At 40.0% G+C, this 22,569-nt stretch overlaps 1 protein-coding gene across 7 annotated transcripts in view; it reads right to left on the bottom strand.

The window, feature by feature from the left end:
* Nucleotides 1-22,569, bottom strand: part of BICD1 (BICD cargo adaptor 1) — a 171,249-nt gene that overhangs the window by 10,180 nt on the left and 138,500 nt on the right. The window contains exons 7-9 of one of the 7 annotated variants that reach the window (XM_030960038.1): nucleotides 16,714-17,031; nucleotides 15,550-15,740; nucleotides 1,283-1,358 (exon numbers count right to left, since the gene is read on the bottom strand). In XM_030960038.1, the coding sequence (XP_030815898.1) occupies nucleotides 1,283-1,358; nucleotides 15,550-15,740; nucleotides 16,714-17,031 (585 nt within the window). Of the gene's footprint in view, nucleotides 1-1,282; nucleotides 1,359-15,549; nucleotides 15,741-16,713; nucleotides 17,032-21,455; nucleotides 22,344-22,569 lie in introns of those variants that run through there. The other 6 variants (XM_030960032.1, XM_030960034.1, XM_030960035.1 and 3 more) reach the window with 6 other exon arrangements.

Below are 22,569 nucleotides of genomic sequence, written 5' to 3'. Positions count from 1 at the left end.
ATAGCCATCTGAAAGTCAATTTTTCAGCAAAGTGTGTAAGGTGTGTGCTGTTTGTAGGATGACTGATCTAAACTTTTAAAAATATTATCCATATTTAAATTATCAGAACAAGGTAATGTTCGCAGATTTCTAAGAAGGTATTTTTAAAATTACAGAAGTAATTGTTGGTTTGCATGTAGAGAGGGATGGCATTTGAGTATATTCATCACTAGGAGAGTAGCTCTGGAAGGAACAGAATAGTCTTTAATTAAATTACATATGGTTAAAATAAGACTTGTTGATGTTAACCTTCCATGTTTCCAAAGCACCTATTGCTAATCTCAAATTGCTCTAACATCTAAAATACAGCAGCATCACTTTACTGGCATATTAAGGATTTTAAATCCTTAATATGCCAGTAACTTGCAATTTTGCAGTAACTTGCAATTTTTTTCAGTGAGCTGTAGAACTCCAAACTGTAAATCAGTAAATTATACTTTCCAGTTATAATGAGTTTACACCAACTTCTCAGTAAAATTTTCATATTGCTCTTATATAGTAAAGAAGATAATAGTACTTCCACTTTGTAGGCAATAAAAGAGAGGCACTAACTTGCTCACTGCAGTTCAGGCAAAGGCCTAAAAACAATGTAAATTATTTCAAATGAGAGCAGAAACATAAGTGAATATTAGCACAGAATGTGCCGTGAACAGATAAAATCATTGCAATGTCCTTTTGCTTTGCTCAGGTTTGGGGTTGTGCCTTGATTAGCCCAGCCATCCCAGAAGCATGATGTGGCCTTTGCACCACCTATGAGCAAGGACACCAGGAGCTTACTTTTAAAAACAAGATTAAAAACTGATTGCCTTAGGTCTGAGTTTCTAAGTCAGGGAGAACTTAGAAGTTCTGCTAAAATCTCACAAATGCCTTTAAAATGCCACTTTACAAAAGAGAAGCTTGAACCTACCCTTGAAATTAAAAGTCCCCCATTTCAGTAAATCTAGCAACAAAATAAATTCATTACTACTTTGGCATCACTGAGAAACTGCATCAAAATATCAAATGAGGGCTGCAAGATCCAGCTTGGCATTTCTTCCATATTTTTACAGGGAAGCAAGTGCATGAATGCTGTGACTCATGTTGGTGCTGTCACTGCAGAAATTACCACTGTTCCTCAAGCTGTTAAAGGTTTGCTGTTAGAGAAAAAGTGAAGAGCTTTTGTCTGAGGAGGAGGAAGAGGAGGAGGGGGGTGGCAGGCAGGCATGCAGCTCTGTGCAAAGAGAGGAGAGTTAGTGGAGTTTACCTGACAGTCTGGCAATCTGGCCCCCTGGCTAGTTGTGAGCCGTGTGGCGGTATGGAGGCAGCAGGCTGCTGACAATCTACAAGAAACTGATAAATTAGACATATATACAGAGAGATTACAGAGCAAGGGTTAGTAACAGCACTACACAGGCTAGGCATCTCAGGGAGAGATTTAGTGAGGAATGTGCTCTTGGTGCCTTATCTGACAGAAACACCTTTTTTTCTGATAGCAGTGACATTGGCTGTTGCCTTTTTCTCCTTTTCAGAAGAAGCACTGGAAACATTTTTGCTTGTTTTCCCTTAGCACTGACAAATTTTTGTTTAAGCAGACAGCAGTAACAGGCTGTATTCAGGATCTGGGTTTAAACCTTGTACTTCTCATTCTTCTGCTCATCATCTTGTTTTGCTCACATCTAACATGAAAAGTGTCAATAAAGCTACTCAAAATTTATCCAAAAAACTTATATCCATGTAAAAACAATTATGTCATCTCATTACAACATACAAGAAAGAGCTGTAAGAGAATATTTTCAATTTCTGAACAATGCTTGTGAGATTGGGGTTTTTTGTAGGAAAAAGGGAGAACTTGATACAGTCAACTTCACTGTTTAGTCTCAATTATTTTATCAATTCCCTGTCAAAGAAGTTTCCACATTAATCACTTGCAAAGCTGTATTATGGTTCCTTATTTATTAAACAACAGTAAAGCCAAATAATCCTTCATTGCTATGTTTTCCTGTGACATTCAAAATATGAAGACAGCTTTAGACTGGATAATACTTGTGGGGCTTCATGGAAGTAGTTGAACAAGGCAATCCTGCTTTCTAAATCGGTAGTGTTTACTGAGATTTCCAGATCTCAAGATTTTCTCTTCTTCCCTGCAGCATTCTGGCCTTTCATTCCACTGTCTGTGTGATTCAGACTGTCACACAACAGAGACATCAGGATCTTTTCAAACATTAGAATCTATGGCTGAAATTCTGAGCCTATGAAAAATTACTGGAGATTATTTTTTGTCTCCAGTATGACATGCAGACCTATCATCCTTCCTGCCTGCTTCAACCTGATTCTCAACTTGTTTGATGGAACTGGGTTATTTTCCCCTAAACCATAAAAACAAGACAAGGGAACTCCACATACTTGGAAAGAATTTGATTTTTTTAACTGGTTGCTTCTTAAAGCTCAGTGCCAATATTCATTTCTCTTTACAATGTAGATATGTTTCAAAACCCCCTTCTATTCTTTGCCTCAATCAGTGGAAGAACATGCAAGTAATTTGCTGTCAAGAGTACTGAGATGACATCAAGTGCTGCAGAGCAACACATCTTCATAGCACACTGAGCATCATATCCACTGCTACAACATTTCCCTTCCATACCAGCCCACAGGGCCTCTCCCTAGCTCCTGTGAAGATCTGTGCTGACCTCCAGTGGGTAAGAAGCAAGTGTACCCAAATCACTGGTTCCTTCCTGCTTTCAGCACAGAGAAAAAGGGTTTGGAACCTGTTTTCTAGAAAAATAAGAGCAGAGTTTGTGCTGGCATGAGAAATGGAGTAAGAAAGAATACTCTGCCACTCTCATTTACCAGGATTGTCACTACAGTCCTCACTGCATCTTTTAGCAGAGGAGTGCAAGAGTTAGCAATGTATTTGGGTCATGAATAGAAGGGCCTGTCATTTCAGCACAGAGCTCAACTAAAATAAGAGGTGTCTGAGGAACAGACAGATCAGGCTAACTGCAGACAGAAAATGATGGCAAAAAAAAATTAATAAATGCTTTATTCTAAACAAAATAGTTTGCAGAAGTCCAAAGTAAAGTCATGCCTGACAGGGTATACAAGGTCATCAATGAGGAAAGAAATACAGAATAGAATGCTGTGTGATGAAAAGGTGCAGAAAGGTTTCGCTCATACAGAAGAAATTGTTCTGACAGGCTTTCCCAGAACAACACAAATGCCTGATTTATGATCCTGCTCTAATATCTCAAACATGGTGCAAATATTTTATGATGCATCTTGATCTGCTACACTTGGCAGAATGCTTGAATAGTGAGCCAGGTTCTGGGAGGATTATGCAAGCTGGGTAATAATATTTCAGTGAGCATACTCCCTTGACTTTGTGTGAAACACTATTCTAGCTGGTGTCAGCAAAGCTCTTGCAGTCTGGCTCACGTTCACATCAGGACCAGATCTAGTGATCCACATGTCTTAAGATGACTGAATCGTCCTCCCACATCCTCCAGGAGTGAAGTTTCTGAGGATTATGCTAGCAAAGAGCTAAGCAGAATGCATATGGCTTACACAGACACATTTCAAATTCAAAGGAGCTTCTTATCTACTTATGTCCAAGTAGCTCTGCGAGAGCTAACTTTATTCCTTCTATATTTAATCCTTTTAAGTATTTTGGAGGATTTATAACACCCTTCTCTAATGTCATGACAATCATAAAATGACTTCTTTCTACTAAGGAACTCCTGCCTGTATTAAGGAAATGTTTGTTTCTTTCTGAAAACTCTGCTGAAGGTTAAAAGTCTCCAAAAACTCTTCACTAATTCTAATGTCACATGCCATAAAGACAAGGTTAGAAAGACATGTTCATTTTTACTAAAAAAAATAAAAATAAATTTTAAAATCACATTGAAAGAACCCTGTTACTTGTACATTTTAAATATCACGGCCTGTCAGACAAGCTACAGAGTGAAAGGACAGTGTCATTTATGTAGAAGGTACTTGGGGTACAGACACAGATTACACTTTTTGCTGTGTCTTCTGACACTACCACCAAAAAAAATAAAGTTATTAAATACAGACTATCTTATTTCTCCATCATCTTCACTTGCTGTTAGCAAATAAACCACTTTGGGGCAGGGGATGAGTTGGCTGATCTCAAGTCCTTTTACAATTCCATGAACCTATAACAAAGAAATTAATTTTAGTGCTCATTTCAACCAGAGATGGCAAAGAGCAGCTGTTGTACACAGAAAGTCACATGCCAGTTTTCACTGAATTCAGCAGGACTTGTGCCTGCAGAGTCTTGTGACACTATCCAACAACACCTACCACTGGCTCTACTGGAAATGTGAGCTTTGACTTGTGCTATATGTCAGTCCTGTTTCAATTTTTCAGTTCCTGACATTTTAGCCACTTGGACAATGATGATGTAAAGGGCTCAGAGATTTCCTCTCTCACAGATTAGCCACCGCTGATTTTCCTTTGGAACCTAATCCTAATCAGGCTAATCAGCTCCTGATGTAAAAGCATTTAAAAAAAAAAACAGGCTCAGAGAAACTACATCTGCTCACATGAGCACTGAATGTGCTGCCATAAATTATCTGCTGAGAGCAAATCTCACCAAAAAGAGAGTATTTTCCTGTGCTTCCCTTTGGCTCAGCCACAAAAACAATACACTTCCCTGGTGTCACAAGATGTGCTCTGCCCTCCAGTCTGTGAACTGGGTGACTCTAACCAACACAGGTCTGCCTTATTGGGTTATTTGTGTCTGAGATGGGCTTGCCTTCTGTTGACATCAGCAATGTCCTCAGTGAAAAATCTACATGCAAGCATTTCCAGTCCCACCTGCTCAGGACCCAGCACACTGCAATGAACATTTCAGCACATTTTGACTCTCAGTAAATTCCTAATCTCCAGAGTGCTCTCAAACAGCAAGACTACTCAGAATCTCAAGATAAGCAAAAAAGACTTTTAACTGCACTTTGTTCAGGTAATCAATGAAATTTTTTCCCCTCTTTTATGTGGAAGGGTAAAATTGAGAGCTAAACAGTAAATCATTCAACAGGTACTGTTACATATTTTGCATTTCTGATATGAAAACATTGTCAAAAATATGTTCTTGATAAATGAAAATCTGTCAATAAATGTTTATGACCAAATGTGAGACTGAGGCTTTTTCAGTCTGTTAAAACAAACCCTTCCTAGCATCCCATTGATCACTTCAATCCAACAGAAACTCCTTCTTTCCTAGGTAAAAGTTTTCAGGCTATCTGACTTTGTGTTAGGCTACCCAATGTCAACTGAACTTGCTCCACCAAGTCTGAGGAATTTGATAACATGTTATGAAGCTGTTACTGAAAATCTACTTGCCCAGAGAAGCTGTCTCCACTAATATGGTCATGAATTGTTTTCATCCCTGAAATGTCAATTTAATGGGAAAGAATAAAGGGGTGGAAAGTACTGGGCATGAGTTGAAAGTATTGGGCAAAGAACAGATCAGCAGCCTTCTAGTTGTGCAGATGTAAAAACGTGTCACATCACAGAGCAAGACCTACAAAGACAATAAATCAATCCTCTCTGCTCAAAGGTGAGAAACAAGGAAAATTTCCAAACCAAAAGACAAATGTGAGATGTCAAGAAGAATGGGGCAGAGGGTACTAAGATGCTTGCCCTCCTTGCTGAGATTTGTAGAGATGCTTTCAAGCTGCAATATGACAGGATGAGAAGTCCTCAAACAGTTTATCTACAGGAGTGACAAGGACATAAGTTTATACAATTATTTGACAGCTGTTTTCACTTGTAATTTATCTTCATTTTTTCTAATGAATGCCAAGAAATCTTTGACCTTCCTCAAGGCCAAGAGGAACTTTAAGAGGCAATAGTTATCACAAAGAATAAGAGGGATCTTTAAGAGGCAATAGTTATCACAAACAACAGCTGGTGAGAGGACAGCTGTGACTCACCTTCAGAAAAAGCCACAAACAATGGCACAGGTCAAAGATTAGAAGTCTCTCCCTTCTCCTGCTCCCAGGGTCAGTTTGAGTCTGTAAATAACACAGTTACCTCTGCCCTACACACAGCCCCAGCAGATCAGTCTGTCAGCTGAAAAGTGGACACAGCTCCGTGTTTCTGCAGGCTGCCCTGGAAGGAGAGGGCTCTGGTGGAGCAGCTCCACCTGGAGCCTGGCTGGCCTAACTAACTCCAGCTTGCTCAGACCAGGATTGATTCAGCTCGTCCTGTAAGCCAAAGGAGCAGTGCAGGAGGACTGGCCCTTGGCAGAGCCATTCTACCACTCCACGAGGGCCAGCCCCATCCTGGCACTGCTGCACACTGGCAGCCAAATCAACTTCACCAGGTGCCCCTTAGCTCCTGCACACTTTCCAGCACCCACATTATGTGTGATTTCCCACTGTCTCAATTCTACCTCAGTTCCATTAAACTGAATAATGGATCACTGCTTGGAGAGAGAGAAATGTGTCAACCAAGTGTCTTTTCCAGCTTTCTTCATGGTAAAGATAATCTACTATGAAATTCCTGTGTTGAGAGTCCAAGTACACAGGTAACCCACATCTTAAGCTTGCTGTTCAGGACACTTAATAGCTTAGTTCACTTTTAACTGGAGAAGTTGCAACAACAATTAATTCTTCCACTACTTATTTCTTAGTCTTCTTAAAAACTATTTGAAGAATTAAAGATGTGAGCCTGCTGCTGAACTGCCAGTAACTACCAATACCTATACATTGCCCTAAAATGCAGTGGGCCAGCAGTAGGATGCATGTAAAATCCTCATCTCCTGTCATCTTCCCGTGCCCATCTTCTTTTTCTTGCAAAGCAGGCTCAGGAACGTCCCACTGTTTCTACAATCACAAGCTCCTGACACAGACTCTCCTTCTGCTCCTCCTCTGAGTACTTTAGGACAAGGTCAGGCAGAGTTAACCTAACACAGGGCTTGCTGTTAAATGCTTCTCAAGAGTAAGAGCAGGTAGGGAGTTTAACTGCTATTTTCTTCTGGCATTTAGAGAAATGCTGTCTGTCTTGGTGATTTCCACAGGCAGACTCATGGAGCATCACTAACCACTTCAGGCCCTGCTTGGCACACAGCACAGACAGCCCTGGTTTAGTAGGTCACTGATTCAGGGGCTTTCCAGAACATGTCAGGTTCCTTGGCTATGTCCTGGTGAGTTCTTTCATCTAATGCTACATGGAGTGCTTGTACCCTTAATTTCCTTATTCTGCTTGACTTGACCTGTATTTCCTTTTTAGACCTGAATTATCCAAAATCTAGAGAGCTGTTCCCCCATCAGCTCAGTAGTAATGTGCCTGCTAGCTCAAAGAACAGTGATAAAGCCATATTCTAGTCTTGCCTTTTCCTGCAGCTCATATTAAGAATAGCTTTTAAAGAAGGAATAATACCTCATTGTTAACAAAATTAGTGAAATGCATTTTTCTCCAGTTACAGGCTCAGAACATTAAGAGGTTCCTTGTCAGCTCTGTAGCCTTTTTCACACTTTCTATATCACGACGTGCTTGTGATATTTCTCAAATGGTTTCTCTGAATGCTTTAAATAATTCCTCATTAAATCTACTGAGAAGCTAAATAATGGGTTAGTAAAACAGCAGAAATGGAAATGGCATAAGCTGAAAAATATATCTTCAGTTCCTATCTTTCATACACAGTTCATAAAAAGCACATTTAGAAAGGTCTGATGATTCATGAAACACTTATTAAAAGACACACACATTTTAAACATTTCAAAAGAGGAAAAGAAAGGTCTTAAAATTACATAAATCATCACATTTCAATCTTGTTGTTTACCATGGAAACATAAGGATACATTTCAGGTCACAAAATCGTCCAGAGCAAAAATACTTGCACTATTATACAGATAAAGAAGAGCCTGATCCAAAGTTTGAAGTCAGTGGGAACAGTAACTTTAGTAGGCTTTGGAAGAAACAACATAAGTTACAATTATAAGATTCTTATACCCCTAAAAAATGCAGACAGGGAGATACTTACAATCAAGGACACTAGTGTGGTTTAAAGAATTGCTGTGAGCTTCCTCCAAACACCACAACATCCCAAGGAACTGCTCTATTACAGAGCTAAAATGTCAGCATGTCTAATTTAAAGAGAGACTCACTTCCCTTTTGCCTAATTTATGAGGCAAAAGGCACAATATTGAACATTCCTGTGTATTTGATGGCAAAAATCAACAAGTCATGAAAGAAGATAGAGATGGATGACTTTTGTCACCAGCATTGTAAGGATATTTCAATCTCTGTTTCAGTTAATTGATAGGACTGGATTCCAAAGCCTAAAATTTTCAGAGAAAACAACAAATATCTGGTAAAATGCTTTAAAGATTTGATGTGTCATCTGTGTGCTTGTTTAGCTAGATAAAAAAAACCAAACAAACAGAAGTCTAAGTAAGACTTCACTGGAGAACTTCAACAAATGATGCTAATGTAAACCATTCCATCCAGCAATGATGTCATAGCTTAGATAGAGAGAGAAATGTCAATAACCTTTTAATGAAAATATACAGCAGTAAGGCATGGATTTCACTGCAGTCTTTTTTTATTATTATTATTTAATGTCTTATCAAACAAATTAGGGCTTCTATGAAAAAATATTTTATTTCAGGATTGCTTTCTTTAAAAAGTGAAAAAACATAAATAAAAAATAAACTAAACTTGTAGAACTGCAGCGAATTCATGCCATAATAGCTAAATCATATTGAAGTAGCTAAATTATATTGATCAGCATGAAATGTATGGGCTTGGTCTCATCAGTGGCAACTGGAAAGCTAAATGCAAGAGAGGAAAAGCACAGAGTGAAAAGGTCCTGTTCACAGTGGCACCAAGAGGTAAAAGTACATTTAGCCAGCTGAATTCTTTATCAGTTACAGCCAACCAATGTCCTTGGCAAGGACACTGTTCTTCAAATTCAAAATGGCCTCCACAGGGACAACACACCATGCTTGAAGTGGCATAAATATGCACCGCTCATTAAGCTGAGCTAAATGAGCACATCAGATGCAGGACATGGCCCTGAGAGCAGGAAGATATATACATGGATCTGTATATATGCACTGACACTGCTCATCAAACAATGAACACACACAGACACAAATATGGCATGTTTACAGAACCCACAGAAAATAGGACAATGCAGAACAAAAAAAGAGAACACAGATAATAAGTAAATAATGATTGAATTATCCCTTTTGTGAAGAGTGTCATATTCAGGTTTAAAAAAAACCCTTACACATGAATTTTTAAAAATCTACTAAAAACAAAATCCATTTTTCATTAAGAGCAGAGACAGATTAAACCAATATTACACGAGTCTCACAACAGCCAGTGGTCTGTCTGATTGTACAAGATCAGAGACATCTTGCAGTTACAGGATCATCATCACCACAAATACATTCCCAGTAGATAAAAATACAACATCCTTTCTTATAAGAATCGTCCATGGATCTCTAATGAAGCAAAGGGCAATTTGTACTCAGACTAAATTTGTGCTATCAGAATAAAGCCATGAGTTTTTTAAAAAAATAATGGTTCTGAAGAACTTCCATGCTTTGGATTGCTTGGATGAAGGAAATCAAACTTTCCTGAGAGAACAATTCAGAACAGACCAGCCTGACTAGTTGTTGAAGATTGCATGCAAGATGTTTTCCATTACCATCTGTATGGCTGATTACCTTGTCAAGTGAGCAGTTTGCCTTATCTCTCTCTTTGAATGACCACATTCACACCTTCCTCGGGAGGGGACCTCCGCTGATAACAGACTATTGAATATCGGTGCATGACTGATAAGAACTATTAACATCCCATTGTGAGATGCTCCGCCCAGAGGGAGGAGCCAAGCACTGCTACCCCATATACTCCAAGATTCTGAAATTGCAGTTTCAGTTTATTTCTCCACGAGATTCCCCAGAGGAACAGCAGCTGCCTTTTCCTCCTGGATCTTCAGAGGAAGACTACATCCTTCTCTACAGAACCCCCTTGCTCCAACAGAACCACACCTGATACTTCAGAGGACTGCAGCCACATTTTCAATCGGACTGCCACCAGCACCCTGACCAACAGGGTGTCAGGTTGGGTTCTGACTCTGTCAGTGTTGTTCCAGTGGACTGTATTGTTTATTTTATTCTTTTTATTTCTTCCCTATTAAAGAACTGTTATTTCCTGCTCCCATATCTTTGCCTGAGAGCCCCTTAATTTAAAATTGTAGCAATTCGGAGGGGTGGGGAGGGTTTACATTCTCAATTTCAGGGGAGGCTCCTGCCTTCCTTAGCAGACTCCTGTCTTTCCAAACCAAGACACTAGTTAAATATTATATGGCTGCATCTTATATAATAGTGGTGGCTTGGTTAACCACCTGCCCTGCTTTTCAAGAATAAACTCTTTCACTTAGTATACAGAAAAATCCACATTCATAATAGCTCAGTATAAAATTATCTGACTTAAAATTAGCACAGAAAGGAGTATCTAGATCCTAATCGTGTTGATTTTCCTCTTCATTAATCTATAAAATTCATTCCCAAAAGAGAAATAAGAAATATTTAAAACTCCTCACTGTGTGACCTGAGCAATCACAAAAATCTATGAAGCACACCCCGGCAAAATTCATTTCTGAGCTGAGAGTGTTCCTCAAAGGACTTCCTCCACAACCATTTATAAAAGAAGCTGTGCTTTCTGTGTGCAGATTTCTGACAGTCCAGCGGTTTCAAAATTGAGACATGCATAAAAAAGCAAAGTTGAGATATTGCAGCAATGCCTACAGCAGCAGGGCTTAGAAATCTGTGAGGCACTTTCATTGGTACTTCAGCTCAAAAGCAAAGCTGAAACTGTTTTTGGTAAAATATTCCTAAACAAACAAAAAATGTGCACAGCTAAAGACCTTGAATGTAAACCCTTTTCATCACACAAGGAAAGGACACAAACTTGCTATCAAAAATGTATTTCCCTGACCTTTACACAGGCACACCTCTCCAGACAGCCTCCTCTGTGCAGAGAGGTGTCAGCCTGAAAATCTCTGCTCATTTTCCCAATCCCTGCATCCAAAAGGGGAGGGAAAGGGAGCTTCTACTCACAACACACCCTTTGAAGAGGATTTCCCATGTCTTCACACTACTTAAACAAGATGAAGCAAGAAGGAGGGGCAAAACCCAATCTTGCCCCATATGCCAAGTTCCAGTTTAAGGTTATTTAAAGAAAAATACAGAAGGAACATGACCTTCTGATTACACAAAGAATAATCTTTTATAGAATATTTTGGAAAGTCACATCTAAAACACTGCACTTTAAAAAAGCTCAAAATCTAGAAAGAACAAATATTTTAAAATAGCATGAGAGTGTATACCTCATCCCTTGAGCCAAGAGGGGTTACTCAATACCTCACATGGCCAATCAAAAGCCCTTAATTCCCTATAACACTAAGTACCACCCTACTCAGAAGACCCTCTGCTCCTTGTTGTGTTAAATTGTGTTTGTGCTACATCAAACAGGTCAATGCATTCCTAGGTTTCTTACCTATTCTTCACATTTTAAACCACTCTCAGTGTAAAGGCAAGTAGCAAAGACTACTTAAGCAATTTCCCTTGAGCTCCAGCTTAAAGATTTCATTATAAGACTTCCTAGGACCTCAACATTTGGGTTATTGAGATTTTTCATTTTCTTTTCCTTGTTAGCTTTAAAATTACTTTCCACCTACAGATGTTGTTAGTTCTTGGTGACACTCTAGGAATTGCCTTTGAGATAAGAGTTTTTACAAATGAAGTTAAATTTTGTGGTAAGAATGCAAACCAACAAACAAGAGCTAGTTATTTGCATCATATTGTGATTCATATTTGATTTGCTGTAAGTATAGAGCTACATCAGAAATTAATCTTGGATTATTTTTTCAGTAAGAGTAACTATTATATACTCTCAATTATGTATGGTAGGTGGTGAGCTCAGTGCCTGAGCAGTTGCTATACTATTATGTGGCATTTTTTGTGCTGTCTTTATCTTCCACATCAGTCTCTTCTTGTGGGAATTAAATGCCAGGCTGTAAATCACTCTTGAAAGACAGCTGAAAAGCAAGCGTGCTTTCAGATTTAATGTGCTTTCAGAAATGAGTGACCCTACAAAACCACCTAATTTTGCAGATTTGGTCTTTTTTGGGGTTTTTTAAAGGTTTTTAGAAGAACCATTTTATGAAATGGTTTGTAACAATGAAGAACAATTAAACACTACAAAAATGCACAATTTTGATCATTGCAAACTAGCATAGTTCTGTTGAAATCCATGGGTCTATCCTGGCTTGGATCAACCAAATACCTGACCTCATCTGGGCTTGGAATTTGAGGGAAATGTGTTACATTTAAGGCTACTACTTTCCTTTTTCTATTGTGATAAAATAAAATAGATATGACCATACAGATTTCTCTAAAATGAAGGATCGCTCATTATGATCTCATGATCTATATTCCTACAAAATACGAAATACTTTACTTTTTACAGTGTTTTCCTGTATGGGATTTTAAATACTAAGCATAAACAACAGAGGAAAGAAGCATCCACCACATTTTGTTTGGAGAGTGCTCCAGCAAAGGAGATTCTCAGGTGGTTTGTTGTTGACCCCGAGTGAGAACTGCAGCCATTGGTAACTGTCCTTCTCATAACCTGCTGGGAAACCTCTTACTTCAGGTACATCTTCTACATGAGGATCTTGATTCAAATTTCAGCTAAAATCGCAGAACTTTCTATTCAACTTTTGGAACTGCCATGCTAAAGTATCTGACAGAGAAAAGAGTGCTGTCGAGGCAGACACTACAGGAGACCTTTTTAGGCTTGTTCTTTCCTTGAAGAGGTTGAGAGAACCATACTTCATATTTGGGACTGTGGTATATTAAGAGGCACTTAGTGACTTCATATTTAAGGAGTTTGAACACAACTGCAAAGGAAAGGTCATTTTTCAGTGTTACACACTGCCAAACCTAGCACTAGGCTTTCTACATGCCCTGACTTTTTCACATAGTTAGGAAAACAAATACAAACACATCCAAAGGTGGGCTGGAATTGTGCTGGGCACATACTGGATGTTATCAGAAGAATAAAGACTTGAAAGAGTAAAAATACATGTCAGCAGAACAGAAGCAAAGAAGAAACAAACAACAAAGTTAAATGCATGCCATTACCTAGGAGAAAGGGAACACGATACTTCGGAAAAGCACCGAGTGGTATTTTTAGCCCCTGCGGGCAGTTAAGAGCCATTAGTTCAATTAGAAAGCCCAGATCAAGTCGTGCTGTCTCAGCTTTGTGTCAGAAGTACCTGTATGCTGATCTAAGGCCAAAGGCATTCAAGTGGAAATGAAGCAGGACATGACAATCTCTTGCTTAAGAGGTCTTCAATTCAGCTCCTCTTCCTCTGCCAAAAGCAGCTTTCCCTCTCCAGGTAGCCAGCAGCAAAGCAAAGGCAGCCTCTTGTGCCAAGCACCAAGTCCAGGAGGAGGAGCAAGAGAAACATAGGCACAGCTCGCTACTGCACGGGGCTCAGGGGCAGAGGAACCTGTCCCGTTTGTGCTGCCACCAACTGCAGCTATTTTGGCTCTTGGTCTCCATCTCCAACCAAACACATCGCCAGTTAAAGCCTCCCAGTCCCCACATCTCTGGGAGCTCATGAAAGGACAGGGAAGCTCTCGCACAAATTCTTGTGAAGGAAATAATTCACAAATTTAAAAGAACAAAACCAAAACGTGTTTCTGTTTAATGTAGGTTTGATTAATTCTCACTCTGCTCCTGGGGATTCAGCCTCAAGCCAAGCTACTCTTTGCTCCACAGGGTTTGAGTTTGGATGCTGCTTTTTTGCACCCTCTCTGATGAAGAAACAAGTGTGGGTTGCTACACTTTTTGCTGCCTTGCTTGACTGCAAAAATCATCTGAGAACAGAACCTCTTTGTAAGACAAGGCTTTTAAACATTCTCAATAAAAGCAGCAGAATAACATTCTTCACTGTTCCTTACTTTCAGGAAACAGATAATTAGACAGATGGTGAAAAAATCCTACTTGGTGCATCATTCCTTTCATCTGTTAATAACCGTAAGAAATCTTCCAGAAACTGGTAAAAACAATGATGAATAATTCCCTGCTTAATCCTGAACTAACCTTGTCCTGCCAACACTGGAATCCAAATGCTCAGAAAAATCTCGGGTTTGGACCTGTCAGTCTCACAGGCTGAGACTAAAGCCATGTGATGGTATAAAATTCTGACATGCATTCAGAAAACTGAGATTGTTGCAGATTCCTAAGGACAACTGTAAAATAAATCAGTGACCCTGTCTCAAGACCCTTACACTTTAAATATGTAGAGATGTACCCAAAGTGACAGGTAAGACTCCAGATAAAGAACTTTCTGGACAATTCTACCATTCAGGCTGCTTCATCCTTTGGTCTCTGTTACTGGACAAAAAGACTGTGTCAGCGTTTCTCAATCTGTGGTCCACGCATCTGAGATGTTCCATGAGGTATCAGATGCTTCTTTCCCCTCACTCCCATGTTTTTCTCCTCAGGAGACAGCTCTTTGATTTATTTACTGCAACACACCCTAGGAGAATGTCTTGTTTAGACTCTCTGCCGTTCTACACTTGTCCTCTGAGTGGGTGTTACTTGCATGGCACTACCCAAAGGCAGCTCTGACACTGATGGCTCTAGGTAAGAAATATAACCTACTACAGGATACTGCTCAGCTTCCCAGAATAAACATTTACTCAAGCAGAAACTACTTTTATGGGTTTTAGCTTTCATATTTTCTACTTATGCTTTTTGTGTATAACATATTTCAAAACAAAGAATTAACAAAATTACCACCAGACAAGACTGTGCCCAGTTAAAGGCTAAAGGTCCTGCTCAGGTGCAGAAGATAAGAAATTATTAGCTGTTCCCTCAGGAGAAGAAAGCTATCACACCTTTGAAATGTCATCCCAGTTTGCATTTTCTTTCTGTGCCTCATTTGAAGCAGATGCTACGTTTTGGCAGGAAATTAAGAGCAAAACCTTCCTGCACGGATTCATTTCATGACTCAATTTGTATAAAATAAGCCTTCTGTGAGTTGAACACCACCCTTTGGAAAAACCTGACTGGGTGCTCCAGGGTGACAAGAGGGGTGCTGGGGAGGCTCCTGCACACTGCCAGCCACTCCCTCGCTGGTCCTCACACCTCTGACTCCTCTATCCCATGGGATTTGTGTCTGCCAGGGGAAACTACCAATGCCACCAGCAGGCTACGCTCCACCCAGGCACAGGGGTGCAGCCTCTGTGGATGCCAGTGGGACTGCACCACATGCACCACAGGAGGACTTTCCACACTGCATCTGAAACCAGTTTGGGCCGCTGCCGGCAGAACGTCATCTCCTGCCACCCATGACACAGGAGGAGACATTTTGCTTTTCAAGAAAGTGCCCAAATTAAATTGCATCTGCAGTGCTGGGAGGGTCCCCTGCTCTGCTAACCACTCAGCACCACATGCACCCAAGGAAAAAATGTTTACCTGGTATGGCCACGGTTAACCTTTTTTCCTTGCTGAGACGGTGCCCATGGATGAATTCACTCATGGAAGGGGGGCCCCTCAGAAGATATGATTCTGTGGAGGCGGGATGAGGGGGGGCTCTTAATAATTTCTGGAGGTAGGTCCCTGAAGTCCTGGGATGGCTCTGATCACAAAGGGAAGGTGAGAATAGTCTTGCAGGAGATCCAAGAAAAATACATATGGAAACAAAAGAGTTTTACTTTAATTACCTTTCAAAGCCTCACGAATGACAATATCATCTTAACTTGCTTAACAGATAATAATCAACTATTGTTGACACCCCATGTCATTTCCAGAGCAGGACACCTTGCCTGCGTTGGAAATCTTCCTTCACCTTAGGGAAAGAGGAGATGAGGTTGGCTTGTATCTCAGCATCCTCAAGTCAGCTTGTACAAGGTTCCCTGATTGTTCTCTTGGTTTTGCATTGTGATTAGAGCATACAAGAAAGGGGGATGATAATCTAGGACTTCTCTACAGAGTCCTCTTCATCTTCAAAACCATGGAGATGCCCACACCTAGAGAGTTTTGACAGGGGCAGGCACAAGACATGAGCTCACTGCTTGAACAGCAAAATATTTGCATTAGGTTATGAATGGCAGCCATCCCCTTCAAAAGGTTTCTTGCTCCCGTGTAGAAAAATTGATCTGAGTGAACACATCCATATTCTTTTCACACTGATAAAGAACAAGTGAGCACCAGAGCTTAACAAAGAAATGCAGCTTCTTTCATGTTAAGCACTAAAATGCTCATAGAGCACAATCCTTCTTTTATTTCAGATGCTCATTACGGAAAACCATAGGGAAAACTTAAAGAAAACTTGTTAAAGAAAATACATTCACATTTAATATTAAAGACATACAAGATGCACCGAGACACTGACAGAATATAGTTCAAAACACTGCATTCAGAAGGAGGAAATAACAGTGAGTAGGTGGATCAGAACCACATGTTGCCAGGCTTTGAATTTCATACTCATATCCTCCCCGCCTCCTTCTCCCCAGTCAAAGGACGGAAAGAAAAAAAAAATAAAAATAAAGAAAGGAATCATTATGTTTATAATACAGTGAACGACTTTAATGCAAGTCTGGCTACTGCACTGTACTGTAAAGATTACTGCATGCATACCTTTTCCTCTGAGTGCCACTGCTGACCAGTAAGTTTGGTTGCTGTGGGCCCTGACTATGCAGGAGGAAAGTGTCTATGCTTGGCACGGTGGCTGATGCCTCCTCACTTACTTTAGGGCTGCCGATCTTGCTCTTTCCCAGCTTGCCTTTGCTGCGCCGCGACTGCTCGTGGTCGAACTCTAAATCCTCCAGTCGCTGGGTCAGGGCAAGTTTTTGCTGGATAGCCATGCGCAGCAGAGAGTTCAGGGTCTTCTTCTCATCCTCTGCAGCTGCCAGCTGCCTCTGCATCTCATCCAGCTGTGTGACGTACTCATCACACCTGCAGAAAAACAGGGCAGAGATCTGGGGAAGCAGCCCAAGAACTGACTCTACCAGTGAGCACGTTCCTGGGCTTCTGTTACAGAGCTGGACTCAGAACCCAGCTTTTGCTGCCCCTAATCCTGGCAGCAGGCAGCCTGAATTCCTCTGTCCCCACTCTGAGTCAAGGATCTGAACATCAACACTTCCCATTCAGCAAGGCAACCTGTGCCTATATTAACATAGTCTATGACAATGTAATGTGTTTCTGATGCAGATAAAAAGCAATTGGAGGGGAGATATGGGATTATTTCCAGTTCAGACCACAAATAACAAATTTGGGTGCTGCTTCTACCAGTAAGTAACCATGGATAATAATGCTACCAATGAGAAAATACTATTTTCCACAGGCAGTAATATCCACTTTAAGAGAGTATTACAAAAACAGACTGCAAGTAGTTTGAACACTTGACACATCAGATTTTGTGAAATTAGAAACCTTCCATTATTTACCCTTGTTAATCACTTATTACCATGATTAGCATTAGTTACCATTAATAAAAAGGATACTATTATGAAACCCACATCTGGAAGATATTTCACATTTACTGTTGAATCTCTTGGAGGCGTGTTGATTGCTACTCCTTTTTATCCCCAGCCTTTTTTACCCACATGAAAAATTATCTTTTCATTTGCTTTAGATCTCTGAGAACTAAAACCACCTTTCTTATGATTTTGTTTGATTTAAGACCAAGTTCAATTTATTTCTGCTTTTAGCAAAACTTCCCAAAGTTAACAGGAAAAGCAAAGCATTTCAAAATTGTCTTAAAACACTTTTTGAAGTGAAATAGCTTCAGGTTGATAGCAGTAGACCATCTAATCAGTAAGAACCAAGAGCAATAAAAACAAATGTATCCCAGCAGTGAGACGCTTCACAGACAGCTGTACTGCCTGACCATCAGACATTTGTGGAAACACCCAAGGATTTTTCAGGTTGAATGATGCAGCTTTCACCAGATCTCCTTCCTGGAAGATCTGGGTGAATCTAAGTAGCTTTGCTGTGTAATTGCAATTGTGTAATGGATGAGGATGCAATTTTATCAGTATCACTTACAGAAAGCAAGCACAGAAAACTATTTTAGTCTTCCTTATCAAAATGTGTGATGCAATAAGCCCTTGAATTATTGCAAACTGAGGGATGGAAGTAATTTCTCTGAAATTTTAATCTTCCCCCTGGGAAACAGAACCAAAGTATACTTGAAAATGTGTAGTTAGTTATTCTTCACACACAAATACTTACATATATATTGCACTTCCCTTTTGAACAGTTCAGGCACTGCAAGCAAAATCACTGTGTCAGATACAGCTTCATCTACAGTTTCAGTATTATCTTGCTTCTACAGGACCTTAATAAGCATGATTGCTGCTACCCAAGCCTCGAGGAAAAGAGGTACTTATGAAATGCCAGCTGGCTTAAAGCCAACATGCACACCTATTTCTGCTCCAGGCTGTGAGATGCATGTTGATGCTTAAGTCAGTTTCCTTGACAGAGACATGAAATCAGCATTCTGAATATTATAGTAATTCCTATTTCAAATTAATTTACTTTGATGTCTATTTTATCAGAATTTTAAAGCCTCATTCTTGTAGCCAGATGGGTCTTGTATCTTTGTCCTTTATTCTCTCCTGCTTTCCTCTTTGTCCAAGAGACCTCATTTGTTTCCAAACACGTTTCCTGCTGAAAATTTTTAGAGGTAACACCTGCAGCAACTGCTGTGGCACACTGCCACTAGAGGAATGAATTGCCTTCCATTAATATGCCAATACATCAATTTTGGTTTGGGAAAAAGTTTGATTTTTCTCAGGCATTAGAGGGTGGTTTTGGTATTTGCACATCTGATTTGTAAAACAGCTCAACTAAACAGTTAAGAAACACGTGCCATGAAGGTGGATATTACTAATGCAGTCTTAAATGAACTTGCTATAAACTATATCAAGCTGTCTTGAGAAATGTGCATACACTAGATGCTATTAGCTGTTGTTGAGACAACATCAATCTCATGAATACATTTTCCAGCTGTTCTGACTAATTACATGTCCTCATGTTCCTCCTAGAACTGCCCCAATAAGAGCAAGCCCACTTTTTTTTTTTTTTTGAGAAAGTTTAAAAGAAAGGTTATACCTAAATCATGCAAGTAGAGGCCTCAATTAACTTCAGAAACTGCTGAATTAACAGCCTCAGATCTCCTGGAATTTTGCAGCAGAGAAGGTTATTCTGTGTAGTGGGAGGTAACAACTGCCTGCAGCCACAGCACATCCCTTCACTGAGATATTCCCAGCTATGTGCAAGTGTGGGATAAAAGGAGAAGTGTTTCCAATTAAAAAATAAAAAAGCATTGCACACATCCATATTGCCTTTCGCCCACACATTTGATAAACATTCATCAAGTCTCACAGAACGAAGAGAAAGGTTAAGGATCTCTTAAGAGAAAAAGGTAGAGAGCTCCTAGGAAAGATGACTTCTGGCATGGCAGAGACCATTGCAGGGCTGCAGGATACTCCAGGGCTCTGAATGGGTGTTTCAGGAGGGTTCAAACATTGATAGCAAAAGTTAGATTATGTCCTCCTGAGCCAGAACTCTCCCCAATTTCCCTCTTGCCCCAGGACAGGTTGTAAGCTGCAAGTGACTATTAAACAGCACTGTTTTCTTGCTGTCTGCTGGTGTACTTAGAGCAAAAGTCAAGGTTTCACCTATTTTTCATTTCTCTCATCTCAGAATGCAAGCAGACAGACACATAACTTTTTTATGAACTGATCCAAGAAGCTTATATAGGATTTTAAGGGATTTCTGGTTCCATCTATCCCTCTCGTCTAGGAACATAAACCAAATACCAAATCAGGCTTATGTGTAATTTAAGTAACATACATCATAGCAGAGCTTGAGCTAAAACCCAGCGACACTGACAGTGACAGGTCCCTGCTCTAACTAGATAATCATAATTCTCTTCTGTTCAAAAATGTTTTTTCAGCTCCAGGATCTGTTCAATCTTCCTACTCAGTCTCTTCAGCACACATTTTTCTTTTAAAATTATCATAAGAAAATATTTTGATGGATAAAGAATAAAATCCATGCACGCAGTGTCAGGACTATGGCAATATTTCCTGCTCTCTCCTGTTACACATCTCAATTTAGGCTGGCAAAGCAAGCAGTGTAGGGACTCAGTGAAGTTTGCTTCCTGAACAGCTTAAGGATCCTGTTTAAAAGTAGTTCCTTCTCTCCTTCAGCTCAGGACTTCCTCTCTCACGACAACACCTACTATAGACTGCAAAATAATGTTTTAAATAATTATTTATTGTTCCTCTGGATGAGGGCTGCTCGCTGCTTCACTAACACAGACCACTCTTACTCTGGGTCAGCAACTCAGGGTGAGAGTGAGGGGAAACAACAGGAGGGGCAGGAAAGGCTTCTTTTGGAATTCCTCATTTTCTCTGGGAATACCAGGTGCAGCCCATGACAAAATAAGCAGGTTAGAGGCTGCACATGGCATGGCATCTAACAGAAACTTCAGCTCTGTTTTGCCAACCTCTTGAATCCCACAAAAGTGGTTTTATATGCTGTAGCTTTCTTTTTCTAAGAGAGGCGTTCCAGGAAATATTCTTGACAGATCTGAAGCACATAAAATCCTAGAAAGGGATCACAAGGCTAATGAAAAGGGAAGGAGGAAGCTGCAAAGATCAGAATCTCAGAGATTTTTGGGTCAAATAAGCTGCTCTAGAAGGAAAAAGGACAAAAGTAGAGGGACAAGCAGGACAGAAGGACTTTTGAGACAAAGAACTGAAAAAAGAGCTTAAGGAGTGAAGGATGAACAAATGTCAGGAAAAACACAGAAAAAGAAGGCTCCTGCTTTCTGCACAGGGGAGCTTTGGAGGAAAGTGTCAACTTTGCTGTTCAGACCAGAAACAGAAGTGCTGTGCTCTCCTTATGGCATGTGCTATGACCTTTATCCAGTGTATCTGAGGAAGGAAATACACTGTTCCATACAGCACCAGATGAACATCCACCTGGGGGCCAAAGTAATGTCTTATGGAAAGAGAAAGGATATTGTTCTATCCAACAGTATAAGCAACCATTTTCAGATCTATAATACAATTCTACTATCAGAAGGATGATCTCCCTATGGTACAAATTCAGGAGTAAGTACCATGTGATGCACTATAACCATGGAAACCACTGTTTTATTCAACTAAAGACTAAACAATTGCTTTTTTATGCTGAGGGTTGCTACTGCATCTAATGTTACTGCACAAAAATCTTACAGCCTTGTATTTTCAAACAGATTTCTCCTCTTCAAAAGACTTGTAGAGTATATCAACTCTGTCATTTAAACAAATGCTCTTCCAAATGGACTATTTGGAATGAGTCAATGATTTGACCATTTAGGAAGATTGATTTAATTATAAAGGCCATTAAACTCCATGCTAGGGAAGAAAAATGAATATTTTACAACAGAAAAATCTATAGGAGTATAATGATGTGGAAGACCTTGTAGTGAATCATTTTTTATAACTGTGCTCAGAGAATACTGGGCAAAACTTAGGATGTCAAGGGCAGGGATATGTCCCATAGGCCATACATTGAGTGTTTAATCACTACTACATGGAGTTTACCAACAGCAGTAAATTCTTGGGGTGGGATTTATCACTACTAACATTAGAAATTTTTAAACTAAAAATTTGTAACTCAGCAGGTTACACACACTCCTTTTATAGCTCACAGAAGAGGAACAGAAGTTTCTTTACATCCTAAACACAAGGCATCTAGAAAAGATACCCGGATGAGTGGCATCACTGAAGCCTAATTCTCGTGGAGGGGATGCTGCTGCCTCCTATCAGCTCCAGGATCTGCCTTGAACCCAACTGAAGTCTGCATTCAGGATGCCCAAATTGGGTAAGGAGCATTCAGTACACCAACAATCTAACATTCCCTTTAACTTCTAAAGCTTTGAAAACTACATTTACCTCATATGTTGATGATTTATGGCCCATTCAAGACCCTTGTTTTGCTTTATGCTCACAATGCCACTCCTCTGCTCCAGAGTTACCTGCCTTCCATAAGCTCTTACAGAGTTAGAACATTCCTGTGTCTCCTAGAGTAAAGAGCTTGCACAGAAAGGTCAACACATGCATTTCCAACACACACATACACAACTCTCCTTTGTGGAAGAAAACCTTTAGATGCCAATGAAATCAATCAGGCTACCTTGGTTCACACCACCTGCTGAGCTGGGTCTTCGTTTCCATTATGTCGCTACACGCGCTCCTCTGACGAAGGACCTATGATGAATTTGTACACAGCACCAATGTCATGACATATAAATGCCCCTTTTCTCCTGCCTTCCCACTTCTCCCAGCTGCTGCTACCACTGTCACTAAGCAGAAAAGCACCTCAGAAGGCTGGAAGTGGTGAGATGCCACTGCCAGCAGCACTGAAGAGATGTTGGCAGAAGGCACAAAGATGTCTTATCATTTATGGACTAAAGCACAAACAAGAAATCTGTAC

The sequence above is a fragment of the Camarhynchus parvulus genome, chromosome 1A (genome assembly GCF_901933205.1).
Source record: "Camarhynchus parvulus chromosome 1A, STF_HiC, whole genome shotgun sequence".
NCBI lineage: Eukaryota > Metazoa > Chordata > Aves > Passeriformes > Thraupidae > Camarhynchus > Camarhynchus parvulus.
This window is presented reverse-complemented; position numbering and strand designations above follow the sequence as displayed.